Raw genomic sequence first — 20,202 nt, 5'->3', positions numbered from 1 at the left:
AGGAGAAGGGCTCCGGTCCTCACAGAGCTACGGAGGAAGACCCCCACCTCACCGGGGGACGGAGGAGGCTGGGCCCGCCAGGCTCCTGTCCACCTGCCCGGGCTCACGGACTGGCCTCCCCAGCTCAGCTCGCCTTCCCACACCAGGACAGAACCGGCTCAGGGTCACCTGGGCACAGAAGACCAGCCCCACACTGCCCCTAAGACGCCTTGCGGGCCTGGGGGCTCCATCGGCCCGCCCACCACGTGCCCTCCCCTGCTCTGAGCTCTCACCCCTCCGCTCCCCCCCACGCCTCCTCCTTCCCAGGCATCCACACAGCGTAGGAGCCTGGCTCGCTCCCATGGTGGGGGAGCCCCTGCCTTCCCACGCTCTCGGGGCGCCCTCGCCCCTCACCAGCCGGCGCACTCCATCTGTCCCCCGATGCCTGCACCCCCACCCCACGGAGCACGCACCCACGCAACTCAGGCGTCACCGCTGCCAGCAGCAGCCAAGCCATCCCCTGTCCTCCTGGGACTCACGGCTGACGTTCGACCCAGAGTGGGGACGGACACAGCCATGGACGGTGAGGCCAGGGGGCCAGCACGCCAGGGCCCCTGCCCAGCGTCAGGTGCCAGCAGGCAGCTGAGGAGGAAGCTCCGGCCTCAGTCAACAGACCCACAAGTCGTGAGCTTCGCGACCCGAGGCACCTGTGACAACTGGAAGTGGCCGCGGCACCTGATGGGGGTGGTGCTGAGTCACCATGGAGACACTCCAAGGGGCTCAGCGACCCCCACAAGGCCCCAACCCAGCTGCCCCCTCGGCCGCCACCCCTGGGCACTTGGACAACATCAGGAGACCCCAGTTCTTAAAACTGGGCTGCGGCTGCCAGGGGCTGCTCACCGTGACAGGACGGCCCTGAGCGGCCAGCACCAGTGCTGGGCTTGAGGGCTTAATTCCCAAGGAACACCGAGGGGCTCCTGGGCGTCAGGAGCTCGGCGCCCAGCAGGGGGAGCGAGCTCTCTGCAGCAGGTGCTCCTCTATGGATGCCCCAGCCGCACAGACCCCGTCACCACTGGGGCTTCCCTGACAGCTCCTCACTGGCTTCTCCGACAGTGGCTCCCCTCCCGGAGCACCTGCTGCTGGGGGTTCCGTGGGGCATGGGGAGCAGCACAGGCCCCACCCCTTCTGCTGGCTCAGGGTGGAGGAGGAGGGGAGCGAGGGCAGACGCCAAGTCAGGCCAAGCCGATGCCACGGCTGCAGCCTGGACTGTGGGGACGCTTTCTCCACGCACTGGGCGTGCGTGGTGCGGTCCCCGCCCACCAAGACCCTACCTCCAGTGTCCAGGTCGTGAAAGTTGGGATCCAGGCCTCGGTCCAGCATCTTGACCATCTTCTCCACTGACCGATGCTGAATGTGATCCATGAATTTTTTCAGATTGGTCTAAAAACAGAAAATAAGACAAAGGTGGTGGCTGGGGTAAAGACCAGCTCCTTGTGGGGGCTCCTGGGCCCCCAGGGGTGGGAACTCACCCTCGAATGGGGATGGGAGGGGGCACTGCCGACTTGGGAGGGCTCCAGGCAGTGTCTTTCTGTGTCTGGGACCCCAGGGCCCAGCTCGGGGTCAGCTGGTGACCGCCGCCACCAGCCTCTCCCCACATACGTCTAGCCACCCCCAATGCAATGGCTCTCTGAGACAGCCCTGGGTGGCCTGGGGTCACAGCCCTCTGGTCACATGACAATGCAGAGAGAAGATACCGTCCATGAACCACAGAGCAGCAGGCCCCACTGGACATGGAGTCTACCGGTGCCCGAGACGTTCTGGGCTCCAGAATGTTCTGTACATCACCCACGAGGCTCGGCCACAGGACCCCACGCAGGTCAAGGCACCGGGGCACAGGCCTGGGCTCCGGGAGCACTTTGCACATCCACAGCGCCCGCTGGGGGCACGGGGCCCAGGAGTCAGAAGTGGTGCACTCAGGGCAGCAGGCCAGGGCCACCCTGGCGGGGAGAGCGGCCCTGGTCCCCGGGGCTGGAGGCGAAGGGACCCGTTCATGCCCCATGAGGGCACCGTGGCTGGCCGTGTCCCCGATTTCCTGTCCTGCCAGCAGAGGGCTTGGTGACGTGGCCACGGTCACAAGGTCCCCTTTCCTCTCTGACGGGCGCAACACTTCCCACCAGCCTCAGACGTGGCCCTGCCCCACACTCCCGGAAACCCACAGGAGGGCACGGGGCAGCACCTGCACCCCCAGCCCCCTGGCGTGGCGCGATCTCTACCCTCCACGGCCAGCAGTGAACACGAGACACCGATGGTGCCACCGGAAGCTTCCATTGCGGGTGCGGGGGGTTAAGCTGCCCCGTGAGGCGCCAGCCTCCCACACGGGTGCCTGCTCCACCTCCAGTCCAGCTCCCCGCTGATGGCCTGGGAAAGCAGTGGATGATGTACAAGCACTAGGGCCCCTGCACCCACACGGGAGACCCAGACGCAGCTCCAGGCTCCTGGCTTCGGGACGGCCCAGCCTGGGCTGCTGCGGTCATTTGTGGAGTGACCCAGTGCGTGGAAGGTCTCTGTCTAACTCTGCCTTTCAAGTAAACAAACCTGTTTTACAAAGAAATGGTTTAAAACTTCCATTGCGATTTACTGGCTGTCACGTGTCAACACTCACAAACACATCTTGATCTACGTGGTGGAGAGAAACAGAATCAGCAAGACCCAGAGCCGGGGCCAAACGCCCCCGTCCCGGCAGACCCCAGGGCACAAGGACGTGGAGAAGAGCCCAGAGCATCTGGTGGTGGTGGGACGACAGGGCCACGCCACACACGGGAAGGGAGCTGGACGGGAGGGCCACCTCCAGCCCAGCGGGACGACTTCAGCACAGAAAGAAAACGCTGGTGACCGGACATGGGAAAAACCCCAGCGTCCATGGGACAACGGCGCGGGCAGAACACGCTCAGGAGGAGCTCGGATCCGCAGGTGAGCAGGCGTCCAGGGCAGCCTTCCGACTACTGCAGGGAAGGCGGCCAGGCCACGCCCAGCACCCAAACCCCGCCCCCCTCAGAGCCCCTGCCTTCGCCCCTCCCTGGAGCTCCATTTGCCCCCCTCCTCGGGCCCCCAGGAGCCAACCCTGCTGCCTCCTCCGCGTGGCACCGCGGCACAGCCCACGCCTGCCTCACACCACGCCAGGTACACGGCAGGTGCCCCGGGACGAGGCCCCTCACCCAGAGAGAACAGGAGCGCAGAGGACTCTGGGCTGGCGCTGGCCACGCCTCCTCGTACCTTGGAGTGGAGCTTGACCAGCTGCTTCTCGTCCAGGCCGGACGGCTTGTACACCCGCTTCTTGTAGCGAAACTGCACAGAAACAGGGACACATGTGAGCGCTTGGCGCGGCCACCGGAGGGAAAGCCGGCCCTGCCCGGCGCTTCGCCGCCGCCGAGGACCCCGCAGCCAACACCTCCGGCCACCTAAACCGCCTGTGCCAAGACCCTGCAGGACTCTGGTGCAAGGCCATCAAACAAAACAAACGAGCAGCACCAGGCGAAGAAGAGGCGAGGACCCGGGGAGAGGCTGGCCCGACGGTCGCTCCCCGGGCTAACGGGACCCTCCCGGACCCAGCCCGGACAGCGGATCTGCCTGCGGGGCCGTGGCATCGAGGCCCACCAGGAAGCCACTGCAGCCCCGGCTGGCTCGCCCTCCAGCTCCACCCTCATCAAAGTGTGTGTCTGAAGCCCGGGCCCAGCCCGGCCTCTGCCCGGGGCTCCCGAGCGTCGGCGACTGCTCTGAAGCGGAGACCATGCGGGGAGGGCGAGCCGCACAGGCCACCCAGGCGCCCCGGCAGAGCGCGGCTGGGAAGCCCCTGCACCTTCCCCTCGGCGCCCCCGCCCTCCCTGGCTGTGCCCAGGGCCGGAAGCACCCGGAGCTCGGTCATCCTGGAAAACACGGGTGGACACACAGCTCCCACTGGCTGCTACCTTAGGGCGGGACACTGTCTGCATCCCAGACTCCATTTCCTTCTCTGTCCCACGGGCAGTGACCCCCACCTCCCGGGCGGACGGCAAGCTGACCGAGACCATCTTCTGCCTCCCTCCCTCCCTCCCTCCCTCCCTCGAAACTGATACACCACAGAGTTCCCACTCGAACTCAGCACGAGCAGAGCTGCCCAGGAAAGGCAACGCCAGCCCCGCCCACACACAAAATGGTGACATGACACATTCCTTCCACTCATCTTTTGTTTCTTTGCAAAAATGAACCAGCTGTGAAATTGGGAAGTCCCAGGATGCTCAGGTGGCTGGGAGAAGGCGCTGGTCTGAGTCGCACCTGCGAGCCGTGGGCCGGGACCCCCACCCCGCGATGCTCAGCCCCCACCCCAGGGGCGCCACATCATGTTCTGGGGTGTCTGCGGCATCCCTCCACCCCCGTGTCCATCTGCAGAGAACTCGTAGAAGTAGTGACCGTGACGTGGGGTGAGGGTGAGGACGGCCGTCCTGTGGCCACCCACGGGAAGCCCACGGAGTCACAGGGCACGGGGCGGGGGCTGCTGACATGGTTCGTGGGAGGGGACACGTTTCAGAGCCACGCGGCGACATGAGGACGCGGGCTCAGAAGCTGACACGGCACCAAGCAGCCGGCCACACCCACTGAAGAAACGAAGGCCGGAGCCCTAATGGCCACCTGCCCCTGCCCTGTCCACCCAGGGACGCCCCAGGCAGGACGGTCACCGGGGAGAAGCATGACGTCGGGGTCATCAGTGACATCGTGGCACGGTGACCCACGGTTGTGTGGGACCTGCTGGCGTCCAGGCACACGCCAAGCCTCACGGGCACCCCGAGAGGTCACCACCAATGCACCCCAACTTCAGAGTCGCGAGGCTGCGGCTCATGGTTGACCAGCTGTGAGTGCCAGGTGCCCAGAGCCCCTGGTCCTCTCACAGGGTTGCCACAGCACGGACCACCCTCTGCTCTAGCTGTCACCTCCCACAACCTTGGCTCTCTGTGCGCGCTGTCTGTGCCTCAGAAGCACCTGGCACATCGTGGGCCCTCGATGGCAGACGTTTCTTTTCCAAGAGGATACCCATTTCACAGATCAGCAAACTGAGGCCAGAAGCGATTTCCAGAACCTCACAACCTCCAGCGGCATCTGTCTCCTCCTCCGGTGAAGCCCCTCCACCAGCCCGACGCCTGCGCCACAGCAGGGCTCCAGCGACAGCCGCACTCCACACCACGGCCTCTCCTGGCTGGTGGCGGCCCACACAGACACTGTCCCCAGCAGCAGCAGCTGGCTCGTGGCAGTGGACGGTGACATCTCTGGCCACGTGGGGAGCTGCCCACACAAGGGCGCAGGGCCCCCATCCTCTGATCGGCCACGTTGTGAGGGAGACATGTCCGCCACCATGTTGTCTGAGGGCAGGGGTGCTCATTCGGGGACGGTGACATCACAGAGGCCATCTGGTTGTCACCCAGGAGTCCCGGCACGAGCTCCCAAAACCCCAGCCGTCTCTCCCGCGAGAACAAGGCTTCCCGCACGCTAACGAGACGGCTCGTCCTCGGCTTCAGGACGTCAGCGGAGCCCAGCTTCTGGCCACAGGTGGAATCCAGGGTCGGGGCAGGGCGAGGACCTCATCTGTCCTGCCGGGGACAGGCAGCGTCCAGAGAGCGTTCGTGCTGGCAAACGCCCGTGGCGGGGCGTTCACCCCAACTCCTCGGGGATGGTCCTTGGGTCCCTGCCCTGCGCCCCTCTGCACCCGGCCATCCATCCGTCCCCTGCCAGACCCCCCCGCGACAGCAGGCGAGGGCCCTGCTGACTCCCGCGAGCCACTCACGCAATCAGCGACCCTAGGAGGGGCCCGTGGGATCTCCAGGTTTACAGCTCAGGCCGACCAGGGACCCGACCCTGGAGACTGGTGGGTGGCACGAGGCCACGGTCTGGAGAGGCAGGAGAGAGCTGGCGTGCACGCTGCACCCTCGGCGTCAGGAGGCAGACGCCAGCCCCGGGCGCACGTGCAGGACGCACAGGCCCGGCTGGCGTGAGCTGGAATCGACGTGAGGTCTGTTCGCACCACGGCCCCCGACACACACACCGGGGCTGCTTCAGACAGCCCGCGAGCCACAGATCAGAAGATCCCTTTATTAGGGTGCAAAAGTGTCTGAAGACCACACACGTTTTTCACGCTGGGCGTTTTCCGTAAAGGCTATTTAAGGACTTCCGTGGGCAGGATTCCAGAATTTCTGCACCAGAATAGTGACCTTGCCCTCCCACGTCCCACCAGCTCTCCGAACGGCGCTCCCACGTGCTGAGTCTGCAGAAACAAAGCTGCGCGTCCAGGGCAAAATCGAGGCCCCGGACCGGTTTGTTAGCTTGGGGGTCACGGCCCAACCCGAGTCGCGTGGGGATCGCGGCCGCGTTCGGGGGCTCGCGGTACCTCCAGGGAGGGCACGCCCGCGCCCACGGGCTGCGGGTACTCCCGCAGCAGCCGCTCCTCGTCCAGGAACTTGCCGTCGCGCCCGTTGCTGGCCGGCTGGAAGAGCCCGTAGTTGAGGACGTCCTTCAGGCTCTGTGTCAAGGTGCACAGGATCCGCTGCTTGGCGATCCACACCGTGGCGTCCGGGTCGAAGCGGATGCATTTCTGGGAGGAGGCACACGGACAGCCGGTCAGGGACGCGGGGCCAGAGGGGTCGCGGCCGCTGCCCCTCCCTCCTGAGCCTTGGGCCCGCGGCCTTTGGGGCTACTGCCTCTCGGGGCGCGAGACGCCAGGCAGATGTGAGAGTGGACGCCGACAGGGACGCCTGGGTCTCTCCCGCGGGCTCGGCTCTCGGGGGCCCACCAGGTGTTTTTGGGCACCACAGACCCCCCCCCCGGCGCCTCCCCACCACCACCCAACAGAGCAGATGCAGCAGGTGTAGGTGGCCTGAGAACCTGCATTCTCAGGTACCCCTGGGTGAGGCCCTCGCTGCCGGTCCCGGGAGCACGGATGGCCCTGGGAGGCACAGGGTCTTGGTTCCAGGCCCCTGTGGACGACAGAATCGGCGGCCTCCAAGTCCCTCACTCAAGAGGGCACGCAGCCCCCACCCCGTGGCCGACCGCTCACAAATGCTGTGGCTGTGGCTTAGGAAAGGACAACAGGCAAAGCCACACATGCCCAGCGTGGACACGCAGACGGCTGAACCTGGACACAGAACAGCGGCTCCACGTGTCCACACGGCCGCCCCGGGCTCACCCAACACAGGGTGCCTTCCAGGATGACATCACTGACGGCCACCCGCGGGGTCCTTCTCCCACCGGGGTCACTCCGGAAAGCTTTCAACACAGACGCCGCCCCTGGCCCAGAATCCAGGGCAGCACCGGGAATCCCGGCCTCCACCCAACCCCACCGAAGAAACGACGCAGCGAACGCCCCTTCTCCTGGGGGTCTGCCTTCCGTGGGCGGCGAGCTCTGCCCGCACGGGGACAGAGGTGGCTGAGGGGACCTCAGGGAGTTCCACGTCCAGAGAGGAGGAGGAGGAGGAGGGTGGTGGTGACCACGGGACCAGGGGACGCCTAAGATCACCGTGGTGATGGCAGGGAGACGTGAGCATGGGGAAGATGACGACGATGCTGACCACGATGGTGGTGGAGGGGACGAAGACGGTGGTGGAGGGGATCTAACGATGATGACAAAAATGACGGCGATGAAGATCACGGTGGAGATGGTGACGGTGCTGATGGAGATGCAGGTGATGACAATGGGGTCATGGGGACGATGGGCAGGAAGGGCCTGGCTGTGGTCGGCCTCCATGGGGATCAAGGGAGGGGCCTGGCCGTGGTCGGCCTCCGTGGGGATCAGGGAAGGGGCCTGGCCGTGGTCGGCCTCCGTGGGGATCAGGGAAGGGGCCTGGCCGTGGTCGGCCTCCGTGGGGATCAGGGGAGGGGCCTGGCCGTGGTCGGCCTCTGCCTCTGCTGGCTTCACGGGACACATCCTGCACGGCGATGCCCTTCCCTGCCCTCACTGTACCCCTGTGTACACACATACAACACACAAACACGAACACACTTGTATAGAAACACACACAACACACACGAGCACACAAGTGCACCTACAGACATGCGTGCATACAGAAACACCCTCTCTCTCTCTCTCATACTGATGACATCACTGGGTCATTTCCATATGCAGTCGTCCGAATGACCCGTCACACGCGGCCATGGACACGGGAAGTTTATAAAAACAGGGCTCTCGAAGGCACAGGGAGGCGCTGGGTGCCCTTGGCCCACGAGGACGGCCTGGCCTCTGCCTGTTCCGGCTTCAACGGGAGACACCGAGGCCGCGGATTCAGCTTCCCTCGGGAAGAACGTTTTCAAACAGGAAAAGCTTAACAGCGGCCGCCCCTGGGGACTTGCGAGGGGCTTCGTACCATCTCCGCTGCCGTCCAGGTGACACTGAGCAGAGGGACTGTGGGTGGCTTCTGTCAGGGACTCACGGACGGATGCACTATGGCGCCTCTCCTAACGGCCACGGCACGCGGCAGGGCCACCGCCAGCCCAGAAGCGACCCGGTAACATCAAGTGGCAGACACCAGGCTCCTGCGAGCTGGAGGTCCACTAAGCAAGGGCGCCACGCGCATCAGCTTCGCCCAGTGTCTCCTGCAGGGGGCACTGCACCCCAGGCCCCAAGAGGAGCTCCCCAAAGCCTGAGCACATTCCGGAGCCACGCAGCTGCGGGAGGCAGTGCTGGAACAAAGGGAGACCCGGAGGCCACGCCACCGACGTCCTGCTGAGCCCCACAGCCACAGAGACAGCGGAAAATCAGACAGGTTAACCCTCGGGGATGGTGAAGGGAACCGGGGGCTGTCACAGAGGTACCAGAGCCTGCACTGAGGCACAGCAAGACCACATCCCCCGGGAGAGGAGGGCGGGAGGCTACAGGGCGGAAGAGAGAGGATGACGATGGGGGAATTGGGGTCTCCAGCTCTGAGGGGTGGATGGTGAGAAAGGTCAGAGCCAGGGAGCCAAGGGCAGAAGCCACCCCCAAAGTATCCAAAGTAGACAATGGGCTCCACTCACGCCAGGAATGTCCTTCCATCAAGGACGGTGGGCAGTGGCTGGGTGGGGTCGGAACCTGCCAGCATCCCCTCACCCACCCAGCAGGGCGGGGCCTCGCGCCTGCACAGGCCTAGACCCAGAGGCGGGAACGGGCAGTGGAGAGGAGAGCGCATCCCCACAGGGCTCCTGATGCTCCAGGGGCGGCGGGAGCTCCGGGGTCTGGGGGCTTCCTCGCAAGGACGAGGCACACTCCCTGGCGGGCAGGGTGGGTCCCCAGGCAGGGGACTTCATTAAACCTCAGAGGAGAAAAGGGGGCTCCATCTCGGCCTTATGAAAACATCCGGTGGTCCCCACGTCGGGGCCTCTGTCATCCAGGAAAGCAAACAGGAAGGCGACGCGGCTGACACCCAGCTGGGCGTGACGGGGAAGCCGCCTGGAAATCATGGAGATGGTAGAGAGGGACAGAGGCGGGGCGGCACGCGGGGCTGTGACCACAAGAGCCGTCTCCAGAGTACTCGCCACCACGGGGGAAAGGAGACAGCGGGAAACCCGCTCAGGCACTAAACGGAGAACACGTTCCCAGAAGTGAGCGAGCAGGGCCACGGAAGCAGACGCAAAGCCACGGGCCTCGAGGACCCTGAGCCAGGAAGACAACGATGTCCCCAGGGGCACGCACTGCACAAAGCCCGGCAGTGCCAGGAAGGCGCCGGAGAGCACGGCCCCGGGGGGCAGATGGCACAGCTGCCGGGGAGACCCCAGCATGAGAACAGCCCTCCCCGGAAATTCAGGGACCTGCCCAGCACCCCGGGAAAGGGGGTGGAGCCCCAGGAAACCCCCAAACGCAGGGCAGGGCGTGTCTGCAGCCTGGCGGCTTCTCTAGCAGAAAACCAAGCACCAAGCACTTCCCCGACGCAGGAATGGAGGCCCCACCTCTGGGAGGCCGGTCCAGAGGTGTTTAAAGGCGTCCTCTGTGAGAGGTGACACACACAGCAGGCGGCCTCGACTGTCCCCAAGGCGACCTGCAGGGCAGGCAGAGGGCGCAGCAGCATCTGCAGGGACAGGGAGCTGGGCGGAGACCCCGAGATGCCACTGAGAGGGCGCCCACCGCCCAGGGGAAGGGCCGGCCGCGGGGTTCCTGGGTCCGCGCCCTGGGGATGTCCCTTCCCGCTGAACTGGCTCAAATCAACACGACTTGGCTCTCGTGTTCACACACATAAGATGCAATGTAGTCGTGGTTGTCAGGGGCCCAAGGGCGCCTGTGAGCTTCTCACGGGGATGGGTGCCACGCTGCGGGCTCCCCAGGGCCGCGGCGCCCACCCTGCTTGTGCTCTCTGCCGGCACAGAGAGGAAGAGCCGTCTGCGTCCCCAGGCACGGGAGGCAGCTGGGAACCTCGCAGAGCCAGCACGCACCACAGGGCTTGGGTGTCAGCACTCCTGACTCCGGGTTCAGGGTCAGCGGGTCTTACAGAGACAACACACAAGACAAGGCTCGGTGCTAAGAAGACCGGGTACTGATCTGTGACCAAAACACAACCGGAGGAGCTGGCGCTGTGGTGTAGTGGGTAAAAGTGCCGCCTGCAGTGCCGGCAGCCCATAGAGGCACCAGTTTGAGTCCCAGCTGCTCCACTTCCCATCCAGCTCTCTACTATGGCCTGGGAAAGCAGTGGAAGATGGCCCAAGTCCTTGGGCCCCTGCACCCACGTGGGAGACCTGGAAGAAGCTCCTGGCTCCTGGCTTCGGATCGGCACAGCTCCAGCCATTGTGGCCACTTGGGGAGTGAACCAGTGGATGGAAGTCCTCTCTCTGTCTCTACCTCTCTCTCTCTCTCTCTCTCTCTCTCCCCTTCTGCCTCTCTGTAACTCTGCCTTTCAAATAAATAAATCTTAAAACAAAAACATGCACAACCAGCGGCCCACAGGAACCTGCCCCGTACTCACTGCCCGAAGGAGTCACGGCTCCCTGTTCATGGGTTCAGGGTCTTTTGCTCACACAACAGGTACCAAAAGCCCACTGCGCCGGCTGGGAGGGAGGCGTCCTGAAAACCGCCCAGCAGAGAACTCCGCCCCGCTCGGGTGCCCAACAGATCAGGGAGAGGCCTCTGGGACGTCTGGCGACAGGCGTCCACTCTGGAAGAGACGGGATGACGCCAGCTCTCCAGGCCGGGGGGACATCCAACAGCGTCAGGAACGTGAGGGCGTGCAAACAGCTGAGCACACCAGCAGCAGGAGGTGGGCGGTGCCCCCAGGGAGTCTGTCCTGGCTCAGAGCAAAACTGCACCCTGCAGGCTCCTGAGCCAGCCCCCGGGCATGCTGGGAAGGTGGGGTGGGGTTGCACACTCCCCAAGGCCTCGCTCCCCTCCCCCATCTTCCAGACAGACACTGAGGGCTCTGGGAAGGAGCCTGGGGCCCCAAAGGCCTGCATGGATCAAACTTCCCGCCTCTCCCTCCTCCGGCCACCCAGCAGACAGAGAAAATTCAGACGGCAGCCCGGAGCTCAAGGCTTTTTTTTTTTAAGATTTATTTTTATTTATTTGAAAAGTAGAGTTACAGAGAGAGAGAGAGAGAGAGGGAGGGAGGTTCGCTGGGGAGCCTGCAGCATGGCACCCGTCCCCGTGAGAAGCTCGCGGGCACCCTTGGGCCACGGCTGCATTGCATCTTATGTGTGTGAACACGAGAGCCAAGTCGTGTTGATTTGAGCCAGTTCAGAGGGAAGGGACATCCCCAGGGCGCGGACCCAGGAACCCCGCAGTTCACTCCCTAGATGGCCACAATGGCCAGACCTGGACCAATCTGAAGCCAGAAGCCAGGAGCTTCTTCTGGGTCTCCCACATGGGTGCAGGGGCCCAAGCACTCGGGCCATCCTCCGCTGCTTTCCCAGGTGCATTAGCAGGGAGCTGGATCAGAAGTGGAGCAGCCGGGACTCGAACCGGCGCTCACATGGGGCAGCTTTACCCGCTGTGCCACAGCAGCGGCCCCTCAGGGCGTTACGACAGCAATTATTAGCTGAATTCACCTCAAATGATGCAGGCAGGGGGTGCAGTAAGTAATGCAGGAGGAAGCGGATTAAAAATCGGAAGCAGGTTCTAGCAACACCACGTGCCCCGGGTCCGTCATCGCTCTCTGACTTCATGGATTACTTGGCAACAGAGCCTCTTGCAGGGGTTCCTGCACCTGCTTTTATATGCAAATAAAATACCGCGAATGCTGTCCACGCACTCCCAGCTCAGCAGCACGCATCTCCCCGTGCACGCCCACCTGCCACCTGCCACCCTCAGGGAGGCAACAGCTGACGACCACCCCCACTTCCGAGACCCCCACTCACATGTGCCTGTGTTGCCTTAATTCTTTATAAAACAGGGCCCCCGTATCCACGGTTTCAGTCACCCACGGTCAAGATTAATGTGTCTGGACTCTCAACAAAGAGTGACAGAGGGGCAGAGGGCCTCCCATCAGAGCTCCAGTCCCAGTCCCGGCTGCTCCACTCCGATCCTGCTCCCTGCTAAGTCGCCTGGGAAAGCAGCGGAGGACGGCCCACGGGGGAGGCCCGCGTGGAGCCCCCGGCTCCCGGCTTCAGCCTGGCCCAGCCCTGGCTATTGTGGCCACTTGGGGAGTGCACCAGCAGATGGAAGATCTGTGTCACTTTGCCTTTCAAATAAACAAATAAATCTAATGAGAGAGAGACAGACAGACAGAGACAGAGAGACACAGAGAGACAGACAGAGAGAGAGACAGAGAGAGAGAGACTGTGCACCCAGACTCAACGATGGCACATTGTTACAACTATCCCACGTTACCCCTTGTGTTTATGAACTCAAGGTTCAGGGGATGCACACGTGCCCCCCCACAGGTAAGGGCTGGGTCACAGCTGCACACATGCCCCCCACAGGTAAGGGCTGGGTCACAGCTGCACACACGCCCCCCACAGGTAAGGGCTGGGCCACAGCTGCACACGTGCCCCCCACAGGTAAGGGCTGGGGCACAGCTGCACACACGCCCCCCACAGGTAAGGGCTGGGGCACAGCTGCACACGCGCCCCGCCCCCACAGGTAAGGGCTGGGTCACAGCTGCACACGCGCCCCGCCCCCACAGGTAAGGGCTAGGTCACAGCTGCACACGCGCCCCCCACAGGTAAGGGCTGGGTCACACCTGCACACGTGCCCCCCACAGGTAAGGGCTGGGCCACAGCTGCACACGCGCCCCGCCCCCACAGGTAAGGGCTGGGTCACACCTGCACACGTGCCCCCCACAGGTAAGGGCTGGGTCACAGCTGCACACGCGCCCCCCACAGGTAAGGGCTGGGTCACAGCTGCACACGCGCCCCCCACAGGTAAGGGCTGGGTCACAGCTGCACACGCGCCCCCCACAGGTAAGGGCTGGGTCACAGCTGCACACGCGCCCCCCACAGGTAAGGGCTGGGTCACAGCTGCACACGCGCCCCGCCCCCACAGGTAAGGGCTGGGTCACAGCTGCACACGCGCCCCCCACAGGTAAGGGCTGGGCCACAGCTGCACACGCGCCCCCCACAGGTAAGGGCTGGGCCACAGCTGCACACGCGCCCCCCACAGGTAAGGGCTGGGCCACAGCTGCACACGCGCCCCCCACAGGTAAGGGCTGGGTCACAGCTGCACACGCGCCCCCCACAGGTAAGGGCTGGGCCACAGCTGCACACGCGCCCCCCACAGGTAAGGGCTGGGTCACAGCTGCACACGCGCCCCCCACAGGTAAGGGCTGGGCCACAGCTGCACACGCGCCCCCCACAGGTAAGGGCTGGGTCACAGCTGCACACGCGCCCCCCACAGGTAAGGGCTGGGCCACAGCTGCACACGCGCCCCCCACAGGTAAGGGCTGGGTCACAGCTGCACACACGCCCCCCACAGGTAAGGGCTGGGTCACAGCTGCACACGCGACCCCCACAGGTAAGGGCTGGGCCACAGCTGCACACGCGCCCCCCACAGGTAAGGGCTGGGTCACAGCTGCACACATGCCCCCCACAGGTAAGGGCTGGGCCACAGCTGCACACGCGCCCCGCCCCCACAGGTAAGGGCTGGGTCACAGCTGCACACGCGCCCCGCCCCCACAGGTAAGGGCTGGGCCACAGCTGCACACGCGCCCCGCCCCCACAGGTAAGGGCTGGGCCACAGCTGCACACGCGCCCCCCACAGGTAAGGGCTGGGCCACAGCTGCACACGCGCCCCCCACAGGTAAGGGCTGGGTCACAGCTGCACACGCGCCCCCCACAGGTAAGGGCTGGGCCACAGCTGCACACGCGCCCCCCACAGGTAAGGGCTGGGTCACAGCTGCACACGCGCCCCCCACAGGTAAGGGCTGGGCCACAGCTGTACACGCGCCCCGCCCCCACAGGTAAGGGCTGGGTCACAGCTGCACACGCGCCCCCCACAGGTAAGGGCTGGGTCACAGCTGCACACGCGCCCCCCACAGGTAAGGGCTGGGCCACAGCTGCACACACGCCCCCCACAGGTAAGGGCTGGGTCACAGCTGCACACGCGACCCCCACAGGTAAGGGCTGGGCCACAGCTGCACACGCGCCCCCCACAGGTAAGGGCTGGGTCACAGCTGCACACATGCCCCCCACAGGTAAGGGCTGGGCCACAGCTGCACACGCGCCCCGCCCCCACAGGTAAGGGCTGGGTCACAGCTGCACACGCGCCCCGCCCCCACAGGTAAGGGCTGGGCCACAGCTGCACACACGCCCCGCCCCCACAGGTAAGGGCTGGGCCACAGCTGCACACACGCCCCCCACAGGTAAGGGCTGGGTCACAGCTGCACACGCGCCCCGCCCCCACAGGTAAGGGCTGGGCCACAGCTGCACACATGCCCCCCACAGGTAAGGGCTGGGCCACAGCTGCACACGCGCCCCGCCCCCACAGGTAAGGGCTGGGTCACAGCTGCACACACGCCCCCCACAGGTAAGGGCTGGGTCACAGCTGCACACGTGCCCCCCACAGGTAAGGGCTGGGTCACAGCTGCACACGTGCCCCCCACAGGTAAGGGCTGGGCCACAGCTGCACACGCGCCCCCCACAGGTAAGGGCTGGGTCACAGCTGCACACGCGCCCCGCCCCCACAGGTAAGGGCTGGGCCACAGCTGCACACGCGCCCCGCCCCCACAGGTAAGGGCTGGGTCACAGCTGCACACGCGCCCCGCCCCCACAGGTAAGGGCTGGGTCACAGCTGCACACGCGCCCCCCACAGTAAGGGCTGGGTCACAGCTGCACACGCGCCCCGCCCCCACAGGTAAGGGCTGGGTCACAGCTGCACACAGCTCAGATCCTAGGCAGATAACACAGGAGGACAACGCCCAGTGGCCACGCCTTCCCGCCTGAAAAGCCACCTCGTGCCTGCTTTCGTCCTGGGTCACAGGTCACCCTGCGCTTGCAGGAGGAGCCACCTGGCAGTCTCGTGGCTGCAGGACGGGGTCCACATCCCAGCGCCCCACCCAAGTGGGCAGGGACCGGCTGGGCTGTGAGCTACACGCACCGGGGGAGGGCAAGTGCTAGCGTCCAGCCCTTGCCCAGGTCCCAGCCCGTGGAGGTGCTGGACCAGGGAGACCACTGGGTGGAACAGGAGCAGTGTGATGCCAGCATCCCAGAGCCAGCAGGTGGCACAGCCAATGGCCCTGTCCCCGGCTGTGGGCCCTGCCAGCGTAGACCACTAGCTTGTCCAGGACTTACGCTGAGGTCCAGGCCTCGGGGGTGGCCACAGCTCTTCCGTGGGAGTGGACGGCCGCACGGCCAGCCGGGACCTCCCCGTCTCTTGTACACAAGCCTGCTTCCCCTCACCATACTTCCCCACCGTGAGCTGAACCACCCCCACGAGGCCCTGGCGGGGGCGGAGCCAGTGCCAGTACACCATAGACTTGAACTTCACAGGCCCCAGAACCATGAGGCAAAACAAACCTGTGCCCTGTGTGGGGTCCCTACCTCGAGTTTGAGCAACGCAGAACTAGCACAGGCCCTTCCCCACCAGCGCCTGGGCCGGGTCAAAGGGCCGGACCCACGGCACTGGGCACACACCACCTGGCTCTCTCCCTTCCTTCAACCCAGATCTAAGACAAGAGGGGTCCTCCTAGCACCCGAGACCCCGCCAACAACCAAGTACAAGACACAGACGCAGACGGATCCTCCCGGGGCGCCCAGCGGGATCCTAACACTCGGACAGCCACACCGTCATCCACAGGAAGTGGACATCGTGGCCACTGCCACCCCAGCCGGCACTGCTGCGGGCCAGCCAGGCCACAGAGCTCGGCACCTCCAGCTCCATAGCACCCCCAAACTGAGGCAGCTACAGAGAAGGCCTTGCGGGGGCACGGTGGGGTGGGGTGGGAGGGACAGAGAGTGAAGGCCACGCCTCCCTCCCACACAAGGACGCCTGTCTGTGAAGAGCCCCAGAGGGAGGGGTGTCCACCCCTCAAACCCCAGGAGAGACACAGGACCACCTGCTGGTTACCCACAGCCCAGGGCAGAGACATGGGGTCACCTGCTGGTCACCCACAGCCCCGGGCAGAGACCCAGGGCCACTGCTGGTCACACACGAGAACCACTGCAGAGGCTCACCTTGGGGTCACCGACTGGGCTGTGCACCCCACTCCGCAGCAGCAGGGCAGTGAGGCCCCACGGGGAGCTCGACTCCAGACGCGCCCCAATGGGCACCTCACAGCTCCCCACCCTCAGTGTGTGCCCCGCGGCCACTCGGCCAGTCCTGAAGGGCACAGCTCCACAGAACCACTGCACGGGGACTCCCCAGCCCCTGCCTGCCACCTCAGGCCTCACCTCCCCCCTCGGCCCTCACCTCCAACCTCACCTCTGACCTCCAACTTCACATCCTCCCTCCGGTCTCTCCCCAACTTCCCCATCCCAGCTAACCCAGCCCCATTCACCAGACTCCAGGTCCCACTGGGGGCCTTTTGGTGGTCCCTGCCTTCAGGGCTGGGGGGCCTGGCAGCCCCCACGACTGGCCCCTCCTACAGCACCTCAGGACCCTCCCAGTCTCACCGGCTGCCCCTCCCTAGGCACAGAGCACCCGGGTCCCTCAGAGGCGACAGTGGCCAGGCGACAAGTGTCGGAAAGCACAGCACGCAGCCCAGTGTCCACACCTTGAGACACCCGGACCAGCAGGGCCATGCCCATGGGCAGGCAGGGGGCTGTGTCAGCGCAGGAGGTGTCTGTCCCTTGTCCACAGCCGTGACCCAGAGCCACCACTGCGGGGCCACCCCCCCCACTGCCCCACCCCTACCCAGCCCCACCATCCACCATCCAGGGGAGACCAACAGGCCAAGCAGGGGCAAGCAGCAGCCCGGGGCGAGGGGTAGCCCAGGAAATGCCGTAGGCCCAGAGCGCAAGGGACAGCTAGGGCTGGGCGGGGAAGGCACAACTGGCAGACAGAGCCCGCAGCCCTGGGGCCAACACAGAGCACAGGATCTCACACTCCAGCCCACTGACGGGAGCTACAGGTGCGGCCGGGGCAGGCAGGGCTGCCCTGGGGCTTCCCACACGGGAGCTGGAGACCCAGCTGTGCGACGCGCCCCCTACTGCCCAGGCTTCCTCAGCAGGATGGGTAGCGACTGGCTCGGCAGAAAGTTGTGGACGGCAGGGGGCGGGCCGAGAGGGTGGACGGCACGGGGCGGGCCGAGAGGGTGGACGGCAGGGGGCTGGCCAAGAGGGTGGACGGCAGGGGGCGGGCCGAGAAGGTGGACGGCACAGGGGCGGGCCGAGAGGGTGGACGGCAGGGGGCGGGCCGAGAGGGTGGACGGCAGGGGGCGGGCCAATATGGTGGACGGCAGGGGGCGGGCCAATGTGGTGGACGGCAGGGGGTGGGCCGAGAGGGTGGACGGCAGGGGGCGGGCCGAGAGGGTGGACGGCAGGGGGGTGGGCCGAGAGGGTGGACGGCAGGGGGCGGGCCGAGAGGGTGGACGGCAGGGGGCGGGCCGAGAGGGTGGACAGCAGGGGCGGGCCCAGAGGGTGGACGGCAGGGGCGGGCCGAGAGGGTGGACGGCAGGGGGCGGGCCGAGAGGGTGGACAGCAGGGGGCGGGCCGAGAGGGTGGACGGGACAACTGGGACAGCACCGGGCGGGGGGGGCGTCAGGCCCGCGGCCACCCAGTGGTGCTCACTCCTCAAAGTGGACCAAGGATGCGGGCCGCGGGGCAGGGAGTGCGCAGGGCTCAGCTCACCGTCTGCTGCAGGTCCGGGATGACCACGCGGATGACCAGCGTGTTGCCCTGGTTCTCGTCCGTGCGCGGCCCGCCCGGCTTCTGCGCGGTGGCCCGGATGGTGTCGTAGATGGTCTCCTCTCTGGAGCTGTCGGACTCGGAGCCCTCAGAGTCGTCCGAGACGCTCGGGGCCATCTCGTCCTCGCTGGACGTCGGGCTGCGCGGCATGGCTCCCTCAGCTCTGCGCGCCAGGGGAGGGTGGGAGAGAAACGAGGGAGAAACATGAAAATCACCGGAGGCCGGGGCGCAGGCGTGGGGAGGGGTGTGAGCTCTCCTTCACAGGCACGCGACTGTGGGTGTGACCGCCAGCCACGGGCCACCTGGGTGCCACATGCACAGATCCCAAGAGGCGGTGAGAACCCAGCGCCTCCCGGCTCCTCCAGAGGCAGCCCCAGGCTGCGAACCCCGGGGCTGCAGCAATGCCCAGAGCTCGCAAGCCTTCAGCAAAAGGCCACTGGGGTCTCCCCAGGGGAGCGGACAGGACTGCCGCTTTCTTGTTCTTTCCACGGACAGAGACACGGGAGGGGAGGGGAGGGGAGGGGAGGCAGGGGAGGAAAGCGAACAGGGGCGTGGGTCAGCACGCAGCGAGCTCCGGCTGAAATAACCCCCCTCTGCTTCAAACACGGAGCAAAGACAGCGCAGTGCAGAAATAGCACAAAGACGGGGCCAGCTGGGGATCACCTCCGGGAGCAAAGTCAGGAGCAGCCTGCAGCCGGAGGGTCGGAGCGCGGGGAGGGGTCCCAGAGGAGCCCCAGGCCGGGCGCTTCCACCGAGCGATCTGGCTGCAGGGCTCCCTGGGGCTCAGGAATCACCCACCCGGCGGTGCCGCCCCGTGGACACAGATGCTGGGGCAGCGCTGAGAACCCGAGGTGCGTTCCACGCTGCCACCTCCAGAGTAGACACGGCTTAGCCTCGAGCATCCCCCACAACCACGGCGCAGCCAGGAGCCCTGGCCTAGGCTGTGTCTTTCCCGCCCACTGCTGAACTCGGCGCAGGACGCCTGCCTTCCACCTGCAAGGCTGCACGGGGAGTGGGGTGTGGACACGCACACATGCCCGGCCACACCAGAGGCGGCTCGCCCGCACGCCACCTGTCCTCGGAGGAGACAGAAATGCAAAGTACTGGCGTTTAAGGGGCTCTCACATCACCTCCTCCCCGGTGCCCGGAGTGGCGGGTGGCTACAGCAGGCACTCACCGGGCACCAGAGGTGGGCAGGTGGAGGAGCAGGGGAGGCGCCCAGGGAAGGCGCAGGCCGACAGCAAGCCTGCAGAGACGGCCAGCGTGCAGAGTTGGTGTCCCTGGAACGCCAAGGCCTGACTGCCCCCTGCGCCGCCCAGGCCGCCATTCTAGAAGCGCCCAGCACTCACAGCAGCGGCCTCTGGGGACCGTCCGAGAGATCCAGGCTGCTCGACGTCCCCATAAACCCATCGTGACTCGAAAATATCGCAAGCTGGGGACGCAGGGCACACTCGCGCAAACCCATGGTCCATTCAGGAAGCCGTCAGACCGGCCGTACGCTGAACCGGCGGGGGCGGGGGCGGCGCCTCCACTGCTAACAGGTAAACTGAGGCACGTGCAGGTTTTTGGTTTTGTTTTGTTTTGTTTTTTGGTTTTTTTTTTTTTTTTTAGTGAATTTGAACCCAAAGTGGATCCGGACTCCAGCAAGGGACACAGGGGAGGCCGCGGGAGCAGCAGATGGCCACGGCTGTGCCACCGCCCGCGCGGCCTCCCCTTGGGAGCCCCTGGACGCCCAGCGCTGAGTGGGTCGGCAGCTTCCGGCTGGCTGGCTTCAGGTTCTTTGCTTTGATGTAGGCTTTTTTTTTTTTTTTCTTTTGAGAAATGGCCCACGGCCAGCTTCCCTTCACATCGGCAGAGCAAGCGAGGCTGGGACCACTCACAGGCCCGGCTGGCTTTGTCCACTCGGGACGCCTCAGCCCCGGCCCTCTGACCCGATTCCCACGTCACGAACGACGCAGGGACTCCAGGTGC

At 65.5% G+C, this 20,202-nt stretch overlaps 1 protein-coding gene across 5 annotated transcripts in view; it reads right to left on the bottom strand.

The window, feature by feature from the left end:
* The window catches only part of SHANK2 (SH3 and multiple ankyrin repeat domains 2), a 399,303-nt gene that overhangs the window by 344,082 nt on the left and 35,019 nt on the right, over positions 1–20,202 (bottom strand). For all 5 annotated transcript variants that reach the window (XM_062195675.1, XM_062195679.1, XM_062195676.1 and 2 more), the window contains 4 exons: positions 18,175–18,394; positions 6,392–6,595; positions 3,253–3,324; positions 1,311–1,419 (listed from right to left, as the gene is read on the bottom strand). In XM_062195675.1, coding sequence (XP_062051659.1) covers positions 1,311–1,419; positions 3,253–3,324; positions 6,392–6,595; positions 18,175–18,381 — 592 coding nt within the window. In that variant the 5' untranslated portion in view covers positions 18,382–18,394. The remainder of the gene's footprint in view (positions 1–1,310; positions 1,420–3,252; positions 3,325–6,391; positions 6,596–18,174; positions 18,395–20,202) is intronic.

This window comes from Lepus europaeus, chromosome 7 (genome assembly GCF_033115175.1).
Source record: "Lepus europaeus isolate LE1 chromosome 7, mLepTim1.pri, whole genome shotgun sequence".
In the NCBI taxonomy this organism is placed as follows: Eukaryota; Metazoa; Chordata; class Mammalia; order Lagomorpha; family Leporidae; genus Lepus; species Lepus europaeus.
This window is presented reverse-complemented; position numbering and strand designations above follow the sequence as displayed.